Here is a 19,894-nt window from a genome sequence, read left to right on the forward strand (position 1 = left end):
AGTTGAGAAAGTCCAGATCCCAGGGAAAAACAGGCAAAGCGATCGATTGCGAGGTTGAAGCGATATGGGGTATCCACTTCACTGCCAGCGGTAACTAACGCAGAGTCACCGTCTCACAGACCTCGAAACAAGCGCGGACCGATCGTGAACGAGACCGAGCCGTCCAGCAAACCACACGCCACAGCAGCATTGTAGCATTTCGTGTCTTCGAAATGGGACGAGAAAGTCCATCCGCCGGATTGCGCATGTAAACACTCACCCCAAGTAACCAGGCAGCTTCCTGCCGAGATAGCCATCTTATGTAACAGCGTGCCTTTGCATTGCAGGCTGCGCTTCGTATATCGATGCCCGTTGCCTATTCTCCAACGGTAGGCACAATCGCGAACGTTTCCTCTCCCGAGCGGCTACAGAGTGCACACACCAATGAGGAAACCGCCGTGGCGCCGGTGCGGCGCGGTAGATGGTTGCAGCTTGCAGCCGCGATGTCACCTTTCAAGGTCCATTTATTGCCTCAACCCGAATCCAACTGCCAGATAGACATACCCTTGAGCTTTCACTGGGGATGGCAATGCACGGATTTAAGTCGACCTTCCCCAACGCGGCAGCTGCCAGCTCTCGTCCATTGACTCCAAAGGGTTTTCCTGGGATGCTGTGTTATGCGGCATGGGGGTTTCGAAGAAATAATGCCAAGCTCACTTCATCTGCTGGCCTGTAGCTCGCTTCCGGGCTTATTCCGACCTCCCGTAACGGAATACCGACTCTTCACATGTACATATGTAGTGTAAATAGAGTGCGTACACTCAGCATGTGTGTATACCATCGGTGGCGGCCCAGTCGCAGCATAGGACCTGCTCGAAAGGTACGGTAAGCAATGGCATTTCACGAAGAAGTAGGTACATACCTACCGCTCCAGGTGGTGCGAAGGACTTGCGACGCTTCACCAGATTATAACCAGCATTAGTTATAGTAGTATCTACTGTAGTTAGATGCAGATCTGCCGAAAGCTTCACCGCACTGGAGTTGACACTTACCTCGCCACCGTCGCACAGTGCTTGCGAACAACATGTACGTACCATTTGCCGGGAGTGTCTTGAGAAGAAAATGATCTGACATGTCTGTATCGAGACCCCACATTTCAGTTGTCAGTTTGACGCCCGGTTGTGGTTAACATAGGTGCTATACATACCAAGCCGAATGGCAATCGCGAACCACCGTTGATTCCGGCAGGTGAAAATGTACAATCTACATACGAACGGGGTATGTAGATAGATGGGTTTCAGTTTGAAAATAGAGTATCCAACACCCGAGGCGAGCTAGCAGCGACACATGTAGGTATGTATCGCTGGGCTGCCCCCGAGTCGGTCTGAGACAGCAGGAAACGGGGAAATACACGAGAAGAAGAAGTACCTGAGACAATATTGGCCTTTCCTTCGTTATCCACTTGCTCGGAACCACTTGCTGACCGGTAACCATCTAACTAGAGGCTATTTTCGGCCAGACTACGATCGAATGTATGTACATAGGTAGGTACAAATATTGCAGATCAGATCGTCCTTCCGTGCTCGATTTTCCGGAGTCCGGGCCGTATGTACTGGTACTGCGCAGCACACAGACCCCGACATCGGGATACAGGAGCACACACCAACCTTCACAGCTTCCGCCTTGGATCCGGAAGGTATACCGACGCACTGGAATCCGACATCTGACCTGCCGTACGCGTTTCCCTCAGAGATTCGACGTCCAAGCACCACCACCAGCCCTCTGAACCAACTGCTTCTGAAACAACGCAGGTATGCATCCAATCCAAAAACTGTCGCAACTTTGTTTGCATGTGCAAGTCGTGAGAGATGTGCCCCGCGTTTCTTGGATGAATTGGATGAGAGTGCCGGCGTGGCTCGCTGAGGGGAACAGAAAGGCTGAGATGTTTTAACCTCGAGAATTCCAGACACAGAGTGGAAGACCTCCCGCCGATGTATGTGCATGGGCTTTGTTCGCATGGTACCTGATGGGAAAGGGTGGCTTCCTGTAGATTCAGTAGATTCTGGCGGATGTCGGCGATCTCTGACCAATGAATCAAGCAACTTGTCGACTGCCAGCTCTTGCCTGTGATCTTTAGTTCTGGGCCGGAAGCACAGGTCTCCTAAGGGTGCTAGACAACGCCACGCGCGTGCGATACTTGCAAGTCTTGATGACATATATTTCCCGAGTGCGGTCACATATAGGTAGTGTTCGTCTAGGCCTGCGGACGTCGAATTAGTTATCGGTCGTGTTGACGAGCAGTGGCAGGCTCGCCAGACTGTCAGGAGTCATCTGGTAGCAAAGTACACTGAGACAGAAGTAGACTGATAGTGCGTCGAGGCCAGAATAAGCTTGAAAGTGATGACTGGTGTCAGTTGTACCAATTTTGGTTGCTGAGTTGTGTTGTGGTGGTAATGGGAGTTGAAGATACTCACTCACTCGGGTCGGGGTGCCGGGTGGTCCCCCGTGTGAGAATGGTATGTGTGAGTCGCCATTGTCCTTGGTGCCGTCTCGATGAGATGGGAAGACGCTTGCCCGAAAAGATCAGGCCGTAACTCCTTTAGGAAACGACCCAGAAAGCACTCCTGGAGCAGGCCGAGTGACAATTACGAGTCGGTATGTACTCTACACACGACTCTTTAAGTAGCCATCTCTACCTATCAAAACCCACTTCTCATACTGCTACCGACTAGATTACTCCCACCGAGGAACTAGACATCTCTCCTCTAATTCCAAGCTTCCCAGATTACACTTCATTCCATCATGGAGCCGACCGGCCGCCCGTCCGGTCGTCGCGGACTCGCGTTTCCGGAGCGACGGGTCCAGATTACAGACATGCCTCCCTTCCATCCGGGCCGAGGTGAACGTGGATCATTCCTTCACAAGATGCTTATCGGTAAGTTCTCGCCCAAGGACGTTCCCGAATGAATGGAGCAGGTTTCAGTTTCAGTTTCAGTTTCCCGGTGAGCGGGTAGAATCATAAAGTATCACTCGCGGATAGCTTCAAGCGGCTTGGAAAAAGACGTGGGAGTGGGCAAGGATCGCTTCCAGATCAGATCCGAGGCGTTTTTCGCAGACGAACGGTGCAGCTGTGCCTTCTGCTGCGCTTCTTTCGGTGCAATACGCCCCCCGAGTGACGGACGTGAGCGTCGATCCCATCGTGTCCATCAACGCTGGGTATGTGCCGTCCAGCTACGGTAGGGGTAGGAATACGGCATCTTCTGGGGGTCGCTTCAGCGGGTATATCGGAATACTGGGGAGAACGGCTACAACACGGCACGCAGTGTCGTACCTAGATAGTCGATTGATCCCACGGACGTATCACGTCCTCTATACGTACGTACAACCGGAGCACACATCGCATGATAGTTTGATACGGATGTCTGAGGGGTTCGACTCGTATCTACACAGTTGAATCTCAGCATTTGGAGAATCAACCGGTTTTCTCAAACTTCCGGCGGCCCGTAATTGAGGATACATGCAGCGGCCGTGTCCCAAGGGCCTGAGGGCTCCGACCTCGGCCCATCCCCTCAAAAGAAGCATTCTGAGCTATGAAAAAGTTCCAAAGCTGTTGCTATAAGCTATAAGCTATAAGCCCCCGCACACATCTCACTCGAGTCCACACTTGAGTTGCCTGCGGAGAGGTAAAGATGTTCCATTTCCCCACGTATCCATGAGTTTACTAGTACAGGATACACGCATGCATACACACACACACACGATAGGCGGCCATTCGTACCAGCCAAACAGCGCACAGCGACACGACAGAACTACACCACCCCTCTACCTAACCACTTTCTCGGGACCCTCATACCGCCTGCCCGTCAGCTTCATCTCCTCTTCGCACGTCCGTGTAATCTCGCCACATATCCTCTGCGATTTGATCCCTCAATTCCGCCATATGTCTTCCTCCGTTCCCCTGTACCGCTTCACTTTCCTCCTCTACACCCGTATCCGTTTCTGCATCTATTTCTATACTTTCTTCCCGTGAACTGTTTCCATCTCCATCGTGTACTTCTACTTCCACCCCAGTTCCCCTCCATCTATCCAGCTCACTCGCATCGTTGTTTTTTCGAATGAAATTGTGCAGAGCGGTAAGGGCAAAGACCAGCTTGACCCGAGTGGCGTGGGGATACTCAGCAGGAGCGAGAAGGATGCGGAACCGCCGCTTCAAGATTTCAAAGATGGGTTCGACACCGCTCCGTAATTGCGCATGACGGAGGTTGAACAGCTCCTCCTTGTTCTGTGGTGGGTTTTGTTGTGGTTGATGATGATAACGGACACTTCGGTAGGGTGGGAGAAAGCCCGGCCTCAAGCCGTGGCCAGCATTTATTAGATAGTAGCTTCCAGGCAGTACCACAAGGTCACCACCACCCAAAGCAGCTTGAAGCTCTCGATCATCATCGTGTACCGATCCTTCCCAACCATCAGGCAAAACATGGCAGAACAATTCGTCAAAGATACACATTCCAACAACGTTCTGGCCAACGAGGTCTCCTTTGCGGTTTCGGTTTCGATATCGTACTTCATGTCTTCCGTCCGGCACGTGTACATCGGCATGATTATGGGTACTACCGTCTGCTGGTGCTGCTGCTACACCAAGGCAATCTTTGAAGTACGGAAAAATTTCCGGATCGTTACGGATACGTGGAGGAGTGGTCGTAGGAGTAGGCTGGCTTGCGGCGGCTGCAGCAGCAGCAGCTGGCTGCTTGACAACAGCCGAGTAAAGCGCCGCCATCGCGTCGAGAACCTTTTTGAAGGCGCGGCTGACGGTGTCGCCGCTCCGTCGAAACTGTTTCTGTGCCGCACGGTTGGACGCGTTCTCGCCGACGATTTTGAGAAAGATTGCGAGCTGCTCTTCGACGGACATGTGCCGCGTCGGTTGCAGGTGGCCGTGCTCCATACACCAGTCGCGGAGAGCGAGAAATGTGGCTAGAGGCATGCGGAAGACGTCGAGAATCCGTTCGTCATCGCCGCAGGATAGAAGCTCTTCCACGTACTCGGAACCGCTCGATACAGGGGTGTGCGGCGGAGGTTCGTCGTAAATAGGAGCTGCCCATTCGCCAACAAGAGCTGCAACGGCAAACAATACTTGTGGGGTGAGGAAGTTGCAACCGCTGGACATTGTGGATGTTGTTGTACGGATTCGGGAAGCTGGTGATGAATGCCAGCATAGGTAGCCTATTTCAGTGATCGGATTGTCCACCACCATTGAAATTTGCTCGCTTAAGCTGTGAACTCTATGTAACTACCAGCAGATCGTCTGCGGGATGACGTATCCGCGCCACTACCCAACTCATATAGTTACCGCCTCCGCCGGCTCATAGCTGCTGCGCAACCATGGTCCTCCCACGAATCCCATACACGGCGCCGTTCCCTCCTCCGACGCTCTACCCCGCGCACGCGACCTCGCTCCCCGCCGCGATCGCCGTACTCCACGCCTTCCTCTCGCACCCATCGCACCGCAAAACCGCACTGATCAGCGGCGCCGGGATCTCCGTCGCCAGCGGGCTGCGGGACTACCGGGGGACTTCCGGCACCTACCGCCTCAACCAACACTACCGGCCCATCTTCTTCCACGAATTCGCCAGCCAGCACGCCTCACGACAGCGCTACTGGGCGCGCAGCTTCGTCGGCTGGCCGGCGACCGCCGCCGCGCGCCCCAACGCCGCGCACCGCGCCGTCTACCAGCTGCGCGCCCACGGCGCACTGTGCGGCGTGGTCACGCAGAACGTTGATAGCCTTCACGGCGTCGATGGTGGCGTGCTAGAGCTGCACGGGTTCCTGCGCGCGGTCGCGTGTCTGGCTTGTAAGACCGCCATCAAGAGGGATGTGTGGCAGGCCGAGCTGGAAAGGTTGAATCCGCTGTGGGCGGGGATACTGCAAGACGGCGGCGGCGAGAAGCTGCGCATGAACGCCGATGGAGATGTCGACCTCCCCAGCGCGGATTATACACAGTTCAGGTATCCGCCGTGTCCCGTATGTCTTGCAGAGGATAGAGGAAGGACGGTCAGGGTGGATCAGGATGGGGGGATGGAGGCCGGTGGTGACGGCGTGAAGGCGGTGGTCAAACCGTGTGTTACCTTCTTTGGGGAGAGTGTGGACCCAGAGGTTAAGGTGGCGGCGGAACGCCTGGTGGAGGAGGCGGATGCGGTGTTGGTTGTTGGGAGTAGTCTGGCTACGTATTCGGCGTGGAGGTTAGTCAGGGATGCGGAGAGGGCGGGGAAGGGGGTGGCGGTGGTGAATATCGGCGGTGTGAGGGGTGAAGATGCGTTCTTTGGACAAAAGAGAGCTGCTGGAGAGAGGGTAAGGCTTGAGGTGGACGCGGCTGGGGTCTTGGCGGGCGTCGTGGAGGCGTTTGGTGGGAAGTCGGAGCCGGCGAAGGAACAGCCGTATCTGGCGGCCAGCTGGACGGGGGTGGGAGGGTGAGGATGTCCTTGGGACATATCTACAGCAGGTATTGTGCATACATAATTTAGAAGGAGGACGAATACATATCGAGATTGTTGTAGTACATAAAAAAGGAAAAAAAGACCGGTATATCAAAGAAGGACAAAGCTGGCGGATCTTTTGATCAAGGCTGATACCTATCGGCAAGTCCTCGGATGTTAGTTATACGCAGCTCTCGGAATTCGGCTCGGTGTCGCATTACTGCTCGACACATGGAGCGGACGCAAATTAGCCCAGAATCCAAATGGTAGAGCGATATCGGGAGAGCAACATATAGCAAAGACCCGGCGGCTTACCGATAGGTGTTGGGCCTTGATCGAAAGAATTGACATGATGTGAATGATGTTGCAGAGGGGTGGGTGTAAATATATGAAGGCTGGCCCTCCGTGGTTCAAGTGTTCTACATAGTCCGGCGCAGACTGCAGTCCGGACGGACTGGATGGGGTCAGTCTAGTCCCGTCCACAGCTTTTGTAGGACGGCCTAAAAATAGGTAGTCCGTCCCATCCGCTATTTTGCTGGACGGGTCGGACTACATACAGTCGACTGCAGTCCAGAAATTGCCCAATATTTCAGCACTTATCCCGCTTGTAGGTGCAAATATTTTTACTTCATTTCGCGCTCATGCTATGTCTAAGTAGGTAATTCGCCCATAGAGATGCCTCAAATACCGGTAACAATCAGCATGAGTCTTCTCGACGCTCTCAATTTTTCCCGCTGCATAGCATTCTGCGCTTTGATAATTCATACTTGCTTAGCAGTCGACTGCAGTCCATCCCGTCCGAACCCACCGGCAGACCAGTCCGTCTAGACGAAGCCTCTAGACGGACTAGATGTAAGTAGTCCAGTCCCGTCCATATATCCGGACGGACTGGACTGGACTAGGTATACTAGGGAATAAACCTGCTTCTCGTTGGAAGTAAGAAGCGGAAAGAAGGCTCACTTTATAGCAAATGGATCTATCTGCTTGCATCGATGGGTTTGGATGCGGCGGATGAACTTATTGTCAAATATACTGAGATCGATAGGAGAACATTTAGGTAGGAAGATGTAACTGTTTTGTATCTTGCTTCTTCTTCTCCGGGCCCGGTTCCCTTCTATATATACAGAATATGTCTGCAATTGGGAGATAGACCGGCCGGCGAGACCAGACATCAGAGCACATCTCCTCCACCGGGTACAGTTCGCATGACCAAGTCTTTGACTCCTTCAAACAGTGCTTCTTGAAACATCACCATTGTCAGCGCCTTACAGCGGACATGAGGAGAGATCCTTCATGTGCTCTGCACGCCGTAATCTGACACTTATGTCAGAGCCTGGAGGGCATCGACACAGCAAAATAAACGTAATGCTGGCCCTCCGGAGACAGGTCACTGGTGACTGTTCCGCAAGGCTGTGGGGAATGCCTCGCAGATAGGTAGCCATTCCCCGATCACGAGTCTTCGGATTAACAGGCGGAGAGGGCGAGTCCTACATACTGCTCTAGAGAATAACTTCTCATACCAGAACTTCAGTTGCTGACCGCAGCGAGATTAAAGTCATCCGCATGTCAGCACTTCTCATCGTGCTCTTCGAGGACTCCATAGATGGGGTATCGAGGTATTCAACACGGCTGACCCCGCAGGCGCATTGTCGACGCATTATTCATAAATATGGAAAGGTGGTAAGGAAAAATCGGCACTTGTCACCCCACCTGATAGCTCAGGCGGCCGCTTATGCCAATGGTGATGATTTGGTTCGGAGACAGTGAGATGATCGCTGGAGGAGATGCCTAGATACGCAGGTCAGCAAGGCAAGGCTGAAGCCTGAGATGGCGTTGAATCTAGCGCATTGATGAGGTGATCGTGGGAGCCCATCGGTATCGACAGGTATGACCGCACTCGGCAAAATCTTCCCTAATCGATGCCTACTTCTTGTTCTAATGTACGATCCCGACAGATACCCGCGTGGAGTCGGTTAGACCGTCGGCCTCGGAGGTTTCCGCGGTTGTTTACAAATACCCCACACTCCGTCAGCCATTTATGCCGGGGCCATATAAACTCCACCCATCCCCACTCCACATCTCCATCAAACAAACCAAAAAACACGCAACAATGTCCGGATTCCCTTCCCTCAAGCCTTTCGCTACTTGCCTGGTATGTTATGTCCGCATCGGAGGGAACGTGGTGCGGCGCTAATTGTTGCTCTTCTTGACAGGCATCGATTGACCCCGGTATTCCGATCGGTTCGTCTCTCGGAGCTAACTATCACGATCAGCGGTGGCCACGCTAACACCCCGCTGTAGGCCCGCTCAGCAGTGGTGGTTCGCAAATCTTCGTCGTAAGCCCCCTCCTGCTCCTCCTCCTCTCTCTACTCAACAATTCTGACCCGTCCAGAATGTCCCGAGCGCAACGATCAAGTCGGAACCGGGCGTCTCGCCCTCGTTCAACGCCAGCATCGTGATGGGCGGCGACTGGATCCACGCCGATCCCGACGGCAAGCACATGCGTCTGGACGTACGCACGGTGATCAAGACGGACGACGGCGAGCACCTGACGTACGTGTACAACGGGATCATCAACGTCACCGAGGGGATCACCAAGATCCTGAGTGGCGCGCCCGACGCAAAGACGGTGGATTTCGGAGACGTCTTTGCGACACCCAAATTCATCACCGGCAGTGAGAAGTACAAGTACCTCGAAAATTGCGTCTTTGTCGCCGGTGGCAGGTTTGTCGTCACAGATAGCGGCGTCCAGGTCGAGTATAAGATCAGTCAGGTTGTTTAGGCATATTGGGATGATGTGTACTTACCGAGGCTCGAGACTGGAATTTTGTTTTGGTGTCGATATCCATGAAATTTGTTGTATTCCGAGTGATTACACGTGCATCACTCAACCACCGTCCACTCCCGTAGGTGAAGATTTCTAGTATGATACACACCCTATGGCCAATTCTCTCTGAACCTTCTTACCGATAGACCAACTACCTACACGAGTCTTCCTGAAGCCAGGAGTAAGCAACTACGTATCTACCTTTCTTTCCGCGATCCATCCATCCTCCCAGCCATCCCACCACTACCACTATCCTATTATCTCCAAGCCCTGTATGCTTAGCAATCCGGCTCGTCAGTAGTTACGCCTAGCTTGCTCGGCTTCACATAGAGTAGCGAAGCTTCGCTGGAGAAAGTGCCGAAGTTTCGACTACCTACCTAGGTGCGATTGTTCAGGTGAAGACGGGAAGGAAGGAAGGAAGATGCAGGAATAGTACTAAAATTTACAACTTCCAACTTCCAACTTCCAACTCCCAAGCTGTGCGTCCGTACTTTTTTTTTAATAATTACAGTGGAGATTCAACTGCTAGGTAGAGGGAAGATTTCAAACTGCACTGCTATTCGTACAATGATGATGACAAACTACATACTACTTCTACACGGCCCCGCTGAACTCTTCTAGGTGGAAGAAACCGATCCGCTCACAACCAACCATCTAGCCGCCGCCGCCTTTGTTTGCTCCCGTCTGCTACACAGCCGTCTAACCAACCTCTATACCATCGCCCAGACCAGCACACATCAAATGCAAAAAACAAAAGAAATCAAAAAATCAAACCACAACTTTGCCCCCACCACCACAGGCTTCATCGACCGACACCCACGGTCCCACACACATTGCAGCAGGATATAAAGCCCCCCTAACGAACAATCCAGCTAAACCATACAGAACCAAACCCAGACCGACGCACAAAAAAGAAGGAGAAAAAAGGAAAACGCTGGGAAGAAACCACGAAAATAAAAACTCCCGAACAGAGAAAGGAAGAAACCCCAAGTAAAGAGAGAGAGTGTGTGTGTTGTGTGTATGTTTTGTTGCTGTGGTTCTGTCACGGTTGATTATGCCCTCCTTGCGCCGGGCAGGCCCTCCCATGTTTCTTTGGTCTGAGGCATCTTGACGCGGCCAAAGCTGTGGTCCAAGTCCTGCGATATTTGTTAACATCAACTAGTTCGTGCAACGACGGGAGGAAGTATCATACCAGGAGGATCTTCATGGCGTTTCTGCTGCGAAGTACACTCAGGGGACTGTGGTCCTCGATGGGTCGTATCGAGGGCTTGGACGCTCCGGTCATGGAATCCTGGTCCACAGCCTTTCCGGGGAATGGCACGGTGGTCTTGAGAAGCTCGTATGCAGCAAGAGTACATCCAAATTGCGGGGAACTACGCATGATACGCGCGGGACCGCCCTTGAAGAATGCCTTGAATCCTTCTTCCCTCCAAACGGTAGTTGCGCAGTGAACCAAGCCACGGTAACTGGTCTGGCCCTTGCGGGCTTCGACCTGCAGTCGAGTTTTGATCACGTCGCAAGGGGTGGTAAGGTAGGCAGCGGGCATTCCTGCAATCGCACCGGCCGAGAGAAGCTGGAAAAGCCCCAAGCTCTTAGTCGGCGACTCGCCGAACCAATCCTTCTTGAGATGGGCATACGCGGGGAAGTAGATTGCCGAAAATGGCACGTCGCGGAGGAGACATGCGCTGGCACCCTTGTAGAGACCGACCAATCCGAGGTTCTGAACAATCCATAGAGCTGATCGACGGGGAACGCCCTCCACCGTCTTTGCGACTTCTCCTTGGATCTGGAGACGGATTTTGACGATCTCGAGAGGGCTGTGTGGATGCGTTAGTGCGTGATTTTCAATGTGCGGTTTGGAAGAAAGCTTACTTGGTGAACACAACCTGACAACCGCCAGCAGCACCACCGGCAATCATCTCCCAACCAAATGTGATGTTTCCGTCCTTGTCGGTTGCCCTGTTTCTCACCATGTCGTTGACTGTGAGCTTGATCGCTTTTTCGGGAGCAACACCCTATACGACGATATCAGCAAGCTGTCGTTTTCTTCTTTTCGCATTCGAGTCATGGGAGTCTTACAATCAACTGAGGCCCTAGACCGCTGTAAAGGCCACGGAATCCCTCGTTGCGGACCACCTTCTTGGCGCAATCCAGCGAGTTCTTGTACATCATCTCTCCGACAACTTTGCTTCTCTGGTTCTGCATGCGAGTCTTGACAAGATCGATCGGATACACCACAGTGGCACCGAACGCACCGGCAATGGCGCCCAATCCGAAATTGTAAGCAGACTCAAGAGCCTGTCCGAGGAAGCCCTCGCCATGACTGATGGAAGAGACAGAGGGCATGGCACTAGTAGAAGGTATGTGAACGGTCATGTGGGGATCCCTCCAGAGTGGATCAAGCACACGGCTAAACTCCTTCCACGAAAGACGGTCCGTGATGCTATCAAGTCCAGCGAAATGGAAAAGGATGTCGGCCTCCATGGGAGTGAAGTGAGAGAATCGGGTGATCCTAGCAGCCTCGTTCAGGAAATCACTCTTGGTAATCTTGCCGTCGCTGGACTTGGTGGTTGCGCTTCTGACGATGGTGTCGATCATATCCATCTCCCGGATGACATTCTGGAACGCGCGGACGTTGGAGTAACTGATCTTCGAGCCAGTTCCGATGTTGCTCAGCGTGTGAAGGTTCTCCAAAACGTGGTCGGAGAGCTTGTGGCCCGACGTCTCCAAGATGATGCGCTGGAACTCCTCCGGCTCAACAAAGCCAGAGCCTTGCTTATCGAACCGGCGAAACGCCTGTCGGACTTTCTCGCCCTGGAGAGCCCGCATCATCTGCGAGAACTGCGGATACGTGAGCTCGTGTCGGCTGTTCTTGCCGCCCATGTAAAGTGCCGCCCAGTCGCTGTCCCAGTTGAATGGGATGGTATCCTCTCCCTTGTACTTCTTGTACAGCTCCACAAAGTCATCAAACTTGACAACCCCCTTGCCCTCGACATCAAACAACCGGAACGCAATCTGGTATTCGGCATCGGGCTTCACCAACAGGAACTCAAACGCGGCCCACTCCTTAAGGGAAAGGTAACCCTCCTTTCGTCGATCGGCGACATCGAAGAGCACCCCGTACTGCTCGCGTTGGATCTTGTGGTAGTTGGCTTTCGACGGGGCAATTGCACCAATGAAGTCGTCTTTGGTCATCACCCTCTCTCCCGATGGGGCATTGTGTGTAGCATAGCGATCGAACAATCGCTTAGTCTCTTCCGACAAGAGAACGGGATGCTCGCTGCCGAGGAGGGACTCCTTGACCGCTTCCGTAACGGTAGCCATGACGGGCGTTCGGTAGGTATATTCGGTTTAAGAGAGGATGAAAGCTATGCAACTACAGACTGGAGGAGCGGGTATGAGTCAGTACCACTGATGTTGGAAAGTTTGCTCAAGATTCCCAAGGGAAGAAGCGTGACAGGCGGGAGAGGAGAGGCTGCAGGAATGCAATTTGGGGGAGAAGAAGGAGTCCGGGAAAAGGAAGCAGCAGCGGGAAGAGTCACTCGTCAGGAACCATGATAGGTATTTGACAAGAGGGGGATGGAGGGGAAGGGAGGGGGGCTATTCTGCGCTAATTGCGAGGGGCGGTCGTTTCTCTTCCGGTCCGCATGGCCTCGGCGGGGCACTTTCGGGAGAAGGAGACGGCTGCCCCTGTGAATGGACAATTTGCAGTTGACAGTCTTGTCGGACATTTGATCTGCGGTTCGTGCGGGGAATCGTGCGGTGAAGGCGGCACTTACCAAGGCTAATCTGATCGTGTGTGTTGTTGACGGACAGCGGGACGAGGAACGGGCACGAGGGAACCTTGATGGCAGCAAAGGGTCCAAGGCAGGGTCTGTTTAGGACTTAGCGTACGTAGGGAGTGCGAATGTGATGTGCGAAAGCGAAGTCAACTGCTAGCGACAGGAGCGTGAAGAGACGAAGTGGGAGAGAGAGAGGAAGAAGTATAAAGGCGAAAGGCCAGGTGGGACTTCTGGAGTTCAAGATGGAAGTTTTTTTTGGCTGGAAGTTCTATCAAAAAAAAAAGCGTAAGGGTCCCAGCTAGGCGCGCCACCGTAGAGCACAACACACACCAGAAAAAAAAAAGTTCTGTCGGGAACTCCTGCATCCACCTGCAGGACAACCACAAGATCACCAAAAGCAGGCACCAAGTATAGGCGGTCCTGCCGTAGGAGCAACTCCATACTCGTGTATGGGCCCTCCATAGGACAGGAAGAGAGATGGCGATATGTGCCGTCCGTTTGTACGGTGCGCTCGAAGCCAATAACCTCCACACCTCTACACTTCTTGAGCCTTCCCCGAGATGCCCGATGAATCTCCGCAAGATCAAGTCGGGAAATACACTCCAAGGTCGTACACAAGTCCGTCATCGCAGAAGGTCGCTGTTCGTCACACGGGATCTGTCGAGATCTCGTTCCAAATAGCCTATGTATCTTAAGGCATGACCATCCCAGCACGATAGATAGCATGCACATTCCAGCAACCAGGAGACGGGCTCAGGTAGCTGTTTCTATTCGAGAAGCATAGAATGCGCAGCACGCACATGCCGGACTTCTATGTGCTCCAAACGAACGAAAAATAGGGCTAGTCACGGCGAAGTGTCAACATCTCCCCGCATTTCTCGAGACCGATAGGTCCATGCTCAGCTATTTAGTAGGCACACGGGGACTAAGGCACCTATAGTTTCTACTTACTTGATAAATACTAGAGCACATAGATAACCTGTTAACACTAGTTATGATGCAGTTAATCCGCCAAAAAGCAAAGACTCCTTCGGCAGTCGAATGTTCCGTACTTGTATGGGTATGTGTGTAAGTACTTATGTGGATGACGACTCGGTGGGTCTGCGGTAGGTACCAGGCATGTACCTATCCTATGGCCCCCAAGGGCGGGCATCAAAGTCCACTCGCCGGAGGAGTACTTTCGACCTTCGCCACGACGAAGCTTTCCTCCAATCCAGATTTCAGGGCCGTGTGACGATCGAACTTTTCTCAGCAGAGATGTGGATGTGTCGCCCGGCCCTGGCTCACCCCGCCGCAACTGCAGTCTGCAGCTGACGCCATCGATAATAATTGTTTCCTTTTGCTTTTAGGCTCAATCCTCCATTGCGGCGCGACTCCCGCCGAACCAGAGATGCGCATGGCATGCAGAGGGATTCCGAGAGTCCACAGCGGCAAAGTTCAAGGTGTTTACTTCCGCTGCTGGTCGTGGACATTGTGTGGGGGAAGACGCAGTCGGGGAACAACATTCGGATTGCTCATCGATGTGACACGCAGAACCGATCAAGTAAGGTCCCGGTGGAGTACCGGTAGTTCTCCTATCTAGCGGAATGGTCGGCGATTCAAGTCCGCTCGGAGGTACTTGCCGCCTGTCTGACATCACAAGGCAAAGTCAGACGGAGAGACTTCTGCCTGCCATTCCTCCTCCCTAGCACGCACTCTCGCTCACTCGTCGCGATATGAGGCAACCGATTTAAGCGCAGAGACAACCCTTTCTGTTTGTACATATCTCTGCCTTCTGGTCTTGCTTTCGTCGCGAGCAGCTGCTCCAGTCAGACCTGTCACTAGGTATGGTGACATCCATCAACTAGAGTACCTAGTCAACCCATGCTCAGATCAAGTGTCACATTTTATGGAACACCCACGTGCAACTGCCGTAGGTATGCGATCAGCAAATAGTTCGAGGCACCAAAAAGACCGGTCCTACGCAGTCTTTTAGATGACACTCGCAGTTGTCTTGTGAATGTGAGAACGGAGAGGGCTCTTAGCAGACTTCGACGAAGCTATTCACGCCGGGCCTCCGAGTTTCAAGCTCGGATAGCTATCTTCCCTAGATTCATTCACTACATACAAGAGTTCAATTCCTGAGTCGCAATTGAAAAATCATGGAATCCGGTACCTAACAATGTGTTAACATTTTTTAAAGCGGGCTGGCGGGCGGGCGAGCTGGCGGGCGGGTGCGTTGTTTGTTGGTGGGAGGCGGCCATCGGGTTCGGGGTCATTGAGAGCCCGAACTAGAGTTGCGACGTCATCTAATCACATCACGTGACACATCGGATGTGGCGCGACAGGACAATCTGTCTTCAAGCTTGACGCCCCAACCGACATCATTTGTCGGCATCCCCAAAGCCACCACTATCCGCAACCCTTTTCGAGATCGGTCCTCCACGTGTGTGCGCAGCTTCTGTTTTCCTTGACGTCAGGATACGGCAAGAAGGATATCGTTCTCTTCACCATGCGTCTCGCCGTGTACGGCGCCGTACGTTTGCTCCTACTCTCCTCCCATACGTGCATACACCTGAGCTTGAGCTTCTCCGAGCTTCTTGGCCTCAGGATTATCTTTTGGGCCACCCCGCCATAACTTGGCTTTGGCTGACACCCAGATCCTCTGCAGGCTAGCTCCGTGGTCGCGATAGGAGTGGTACTGTCGGCTTTCAATCAGCGCGCCAATTTCTATTCGGCATGCGTCTACCTCGCTCAGTCCAATGCGTGCTTGATGGTATGCCGGTCTACCCCTCCTCCTCTTCCCGTCGGGCGCGGCACCAGCTAACTCGAGTCAGGTCCTGACCAATATATTGATCCTCCTCTCCATCATCTTTGGCCATGGCCTCCAACTACTATTCTACGGTCCGTTGCGTACGGTGGAGGTGGAGCAGATCTACGAGAAGGCGTGGTACGCAGTGACGGAGACATGTCTTGCCATGACCATCTTCCGCGATGAGTTCGATGTTCGGTTCATCGTGATGTTTGGAGTCCTGCTGTTTGTCAAGTGCTTCAGCTGGATTGGCAGTGGAAGGGTTGAATTCGTGGGTTTTCCGCTTGTTCCGCGTGCACCCCCGAAATGCTAATGAACGGACTCGCAGATGGAACAACAACCACCGGATCGTCCGATATTATTCCATGCACGTCTCGCGAGCAGCTTGTTACTACTGTGTGTTGCCTGTGGTGGAATGGTTTGGCATGCCATCACCGCCGTGTTGGAGAAGGGGAAGCCAAACATGATGGTAGTACGGCCCAATCAGTGCGTTGCATCTCTAGGGACCTGGCTAATCTCCACCCAAGGTGATGTTCGCATTCGAATTTGCCATCCTCCTAATCACCTCCACCGGAATCCTCTCGCGATATATCATCAGCCTGGTGGAGAAGTACATCCTGTACAAGGAGGCAACACGAAGAAAGGAGGCGAGAGCTATCGAACGTGCGGCAACGAGGCAGCGACGGCAAACTGAACGAGAGGAGAACGAGCGGAGACGTGCGGCCGGAGAAGAGGTCGAGGCGATTGAAGGCGATGATGAGGAAGAAGAGGAAGATGAAGACGAGGAACTGGATGTTGGTGGGTGGGAGGAGAAGGGAACTTGGGTCTTCTACGCCGAACTCTGCACGGGTATGCCATATTCCTTTGCGGTGCATCCATCACGAGTGCTTCCCGGTGATGCACCTCCGGAGACCTTGACTAACCAAAGTGATAGATTTCCTCAAACTCCTCACTTACCTCTCCTTTTTCTCTATTGTCCTTACATGGTACGGTCTGCCGCTGCACATCATCCGAGATGTGTACCTTACCCTGCGTTCGTTCATCACCCGTATCCGCGACTTCATTAGGTACAGGCGCGCTACGGCACACATGGACTCACGGTATCCGGACGCTACTAGCGACGAGCTTGGCGGCGAAGGCGTATGTATTATCTGCCGCGAAGAGATGCGCCCCTGGTCAGATGAAGGAGTGCCCGGGAACGGCGGTAGAGGGACAGGAACGCAGGATCAACGACACCGGCCGAAAAAGCTCCCTTGCGGTCACATCCTGCATTTCGCATGTCTTCGGAGTTGGCTGGAGCGTCAGCAGCGGTGCCCTACCTGCCGTCGGCCCGTGTTGGATGAGAATGTAAATGCCAACGCCAACGCCCGTAATAACCCCGCAGCTGCAATGGCACAAGGAAACGGACTCCAATTTCAAGCACAGTGGGGATTCGGCGGTTTACAGATCGGGATGGGTGCGGGCATGTTGGGCGATCTGATGAGAGCCCAGCAGAACCAAGCAAATCAGCCCCAGCAACCCCAGCAGCAACCACCACAGGCTCCACAACCAGGTGCTCAATTCCCACAGCGTGATCAGCAACAGCCGCAAACTCCGGTTCCGACTGGCGATCAGACGCAAGCCGGCGATGCTCAAACGATTCGTGCCCTCCAGGAGCAGATTCATTTGAATCAGCAGATGATAGAACGTGAGCGTGCTAGGGTCCTACAACGTCAGCATACTAGGGTGCAAGAACGTGAGCGTCCGACGAATACTCAACCTACTCCTGCATCGGCGGATCCAGCTGCACCGGTTGGGCCAGAGACGGGAACTACTCCCGCCGCCAACATTCCTGCCAATCCTACCACTGCGAACCCAAATACTGGCAATGGGCCAAACTTTGCGGTGCCACCTGCCAATTTCCTACCAACACCAAATCCAAACACGCCTTATAATCCCCCCTTCAACCCCTTCCTTCCGCGAGTTGGCCTACCACATGGAATGGTCCTTCCACCGGGCTGGTCTGTGGTTCCGCTCACCGTTATCGGAATGGGCGGGTCCGACCCAATACCTGCCGCACAACAGCAACGGCCGCCCACAGACCCCTCGGGTGTCCTTGCGGCGCGCCGCGGAGCAAGGACTTACCAGGAGAGCATGAGGAGCTACCACGCGCTTCACACCCCCACCAGTGAAGCCTCATACGAAGACGTTGAGCTAGGCGGTAGCAGCAATCGACCCACGATGCATTCCAGAACGGCTAGCGCCCCCGCTGTATCCACCACAACCACCACAATCACCACCAACACAATACCCGCCGCCAGCGCCCCGCCCTCATCCCCGCCCACCAACAACGCGGTTCCCGAAGCACTCGTGCAGCAGCTGGACGCAATTAATGACGCGGTTCGGCGCATGCGCGAGGCGGCTCAGAGCCTCGAAGACACTGCTAGGCAGTCTGTCTTCTCGGTCCCTACGCCTGCTTCGTTCGCAGAGACGGGCGAGAGACTCAATCTCTTCGGCGAGGGCAGCATGTTCCCGCTACCGGCTCAGGAGGGCGCTCTAAGGAGTTTGCAGAGCGAGGTTTTGCGGCGTGAGCAGGAGTGGGGTGGCGAGGCGAGAGGTGTGGTCGAGGGGCTGTTGACGGGCGAGGCCAGGAGGGAGGCCGAGGAGGATGGAGAACTGGTCGAGGTTCCGAGACCCACAGAGACGGAGAATGAGGAGCCAGCGCCTGAGGCGACGTCGAGGCAGGATAAGGGCAAGGGTGTAGACCGGGGCGAACAGGGCGAGAGGAGTGAGGAGTGATTTTGCTTGCGATGTCTGCTTTTTTCTCTCGCCTTGCAGCTTTGATCGATCGAGCTTGTGTTTTTTTTTTCTTTGGCATGGTATGGGTGTTGGAAATATTCGTTTTTCCCCATTTTTCTGTTTTTCCGTTCTTCAAGTTTTTTTTACTTTTGATATGATACTTACTTGCCGCGAAGATCCCCCGGAGGATAGCTGGAGGAGAGGGAAAAGATATCGGGCGGGCTTGCGCGCCCTGACAATGGCTCGGTGGCTGTGTGTATATTACGTACGGTATAGATGGTTATGTTTTACTACCACTGGGGAGATGTGGAGATGTGCGAACATATCTCGAGAGCCTGAACACTAGGGGTCACTCGGGTAATGTAGAGCTCGACATCCAGTCTGGGATTCTACTCCTGAGGCTGAGGAAGGTGTCGGAGTGGGAGTTGGGGGAACGGGAAGAGTCAGGCGGAGAGAAGGCGAGGCGTTGGAGGAGGTGTCAAGGAGAGCGCTGAGGTTGAGGAGCTGGGGTCAGTGCAAGCAACAGCCCAGCCCAATCAAAGCCAGCCCGCAGCCCGGCGCGTGTAGCCCAGCCCGGGCTGGGCTGGTCAGGGCAGCCCGGCTTTGAGCAGCCCACCAGCCCGAGCGCGAGTGAATTTTTATGGCGTCTCACTGCTACTCTTCGTTGACCAACGTTTTTCCAATCTGTTGTCGTAGAGCTACCCTACCAACTCTAGGATCAAGCCCGCCCAGCCCAACTGATAGCCCGGGCTGGGCTGCCAGCCCATCAGCGCCAGCCCGGGCCATCAGATCAGCCCACCAGCCCCAGCCCAGCCCATGGGATTTTCGGGCTGTTGCCTGCACTGGCTGGGGTCACTCCCATTGTTCTTCTCCTCACACATTCCTTCCTTCTTTCCTTCTATCATAGCAACTCCTGAGTATGGGGCATGGAGTCACTCGTCTCACTCGGTCCCGGAACTCCGGTCGGTACCTTTGTACCCTCGTACCTACCCAGCTACCCAGCTACCGATACTCGTTCTCTCAGCAGGTACATAGCGACTCCGGTCTGTATATGATACTCCGGCACTGACCATCGGCATCGCTGGGCTACCTACTCTACTGGCTCCTGGGCACCAGACTTAAGCTTAATCAAGCATCTGGGAGCAGGCGACCGGATAATTGCCATCTACCCATCCATCCATCCATCCATCCATCCATCCATCCATCCAGGGCGAATCCGCTGTTCGTACCCAAGTATGCATATCTAATCTTACTTTCTTTTTGGCGA

General features: G+C 53.8%; 4 protein-coding genes across 4 annotated transcripts; 3 read left to right on the forward strand and 1 right to left on the reverse strand.

Annotated features, from left to right (window-relative positions):
• Positions 1-5,358: 5,358 nt before the first annotated feature.
• Positions 5,359-6,447, forward strand: BZA05DRAFT_331921 (DHS-like NAD/FAD-binding domain-containing protein; the record flags this gene model as incomplete). Its single annotated transcript, XM_051480612.1, has 1 exon — positions 5,359-6,447. The coding sequence occupies one exon, from the start codon at positions 5,359-5,361 to the stop codon at positions 6,445-6,447; it is 1,089 nt and encodes a 362-aa protein (XP_051342978.1).
• Positions 6,448-8,512: 2,065 nt separating this feature from the next.
• On the forward strand, positions 8,513-9,350 carry BZA05DRAFT_386989 (uncharacterized protein). Its single transcript, XM_051482528.1, has 4 exons — positions 8,513-8,601; positions 8,663-8,690; positions 8,751-8,785; positions 8,842-9,350. The coding sequence occupies exons 1-4, from the start codon at positions 8,560-8,562 to the stop codon at positions 9,229-9,231; spliced, it is 495 nt and encodes a 164-aa protein (XP_051342979.1). The 5' UTR covers positions 8,513-8,559; the 3' UTR covers positions 9,232-9,350.
• Positions 9,351-10,112: 762 nt separating this feature from the next.
• Positions 10,113-13,100, reverse strand: BZA05DRAFT_164111 (mitochondrial carrier domain-containing protein). The gene is made up of 5 exons (XM_051479117.1): positions 13,056-13,100; positions 11,356-12,659; positions 11,149-11,291; positions 10,469-11,093; positions 10,113-10,412 (listed from the first exon to the last, which is right to left on the reverse strand). Exons 2-5 carry the CDS (start codon positions 12,598-12,600, stop codon positions 10,329-10,331), a joined length of 2,097 nt encoding a protein of 698 aa, XP_051342980.1. The 5' UTR covers positions 12,601-12,659; positions 13,056-13,100; the 3' UTR covers positions 10,113-10,328.
• A 2,194-nt stretch (positions 13,101-15,294) lies between these two features.
• Positions 15,295-18,923, forward strand: BZA05DRAFT_386992 (uncharacterized protein). Its single transcript, XM_051482529.1, has 6 exons — positions 15,295-15,573; positions 15,709-15,813; positions 15,875-16,120; positions 16,178-16,318; positions 16,377-16,698; positions 16,784-18,923. Exons 1-6 carry the CDS (start codon positions 15,550-15,552, stop codon positions 18,625-18,627), a joined length of 2,682 nt encoding a protein of 893 aa, XP_051342981.1. The 5' UTR covers positions 15,295-15,549; the 3' UTR covers positions 18,628-18,923.
• Positions 18,924-19,894: the final 971 nt, after the last annotated feature.

This window comes from Tricharina praecox (genome assembly GCF_024521635.1).
Source record: "Tricharina praecox strain CBS 144465 chromosome Unknown BZA05scaffold_3, whole genome shotgun sequence".
Taxonomy (NCBI): Eukaryota; Fungi; Ascomycota; class Pezizomycetes; order Pezizales; family Pyronemataceae; genus Tricharina; species Tricharina praecox.

Excerpts from the sequence above, each read along its gene's own strand:
- BZA05DRAFT_164111 (XM_051479117.1), bottom strand. The coding sequence starts at position 12,600 with ATGGCTACCGTTACGGAAGCGGTCAAGGAGTCCCTCCTCGGCAGCGAG. Across the intron at positions 11,292-11,355 it reads GTCTAGGGCCTCAGTTGATT|GGTGTTGCTCCCGAAAAAGC; the intron begins GTAAGACTCCCA and ends ATCGTCGTATAG. Across the intron at positions 11,094-11,148 it reads TGTCAGGTTGTGTTCACCAA|CCCTCTCGAGATCGTCAAAA; the intron begins GTAAGCTTTCTT and ends GCATCCACACAG.
- BZA05DRAFT_386989 (XM_051482528.1), top strand. The coding sequence starts at position 8,560 with ATGTCCGGATTCCCTTCCCTCAAGCCTTTCGCTACTTGCCTG. Across the intron at positions 8,691-8,750 it reads TGACCCCGGTATTCCGATCG|GCCCGCTCAGCAGTGGTGGT; the intron begins GTTCGTCTCTCG and ends ACCCCGCTGTAG. Across the intron at positions 8,786-8,841 it reads GTGGTTCGCAAATCTTCGTC|AATGTCCCGAGCGCAACGAT; the intron begins GTAAGCCCCCTC and ends TGACCCGTCCAG.
- BZA05DRAFT_386992 (XM_051482529.1), top strand. The coding sequence starts at position 15,550 with ATGCGTCTCGCCGTGTACGGCGCC. Across the intron at positions 15,814-15,874 it reads AGTCCAATGCGTGCTTGATG|GTCCTGACCAATATATTGAT; the intron begins GTATGCCGGTCT and ends AACTCGAGTCAG. Across the intron at positions 16,699-16,783 it reads CTACGCCGAACTCTGCACGG|ATTTCCTCAAACTCCTCACT; the intron begins GTATGCCATATT and ends CCAAAGTGATAG.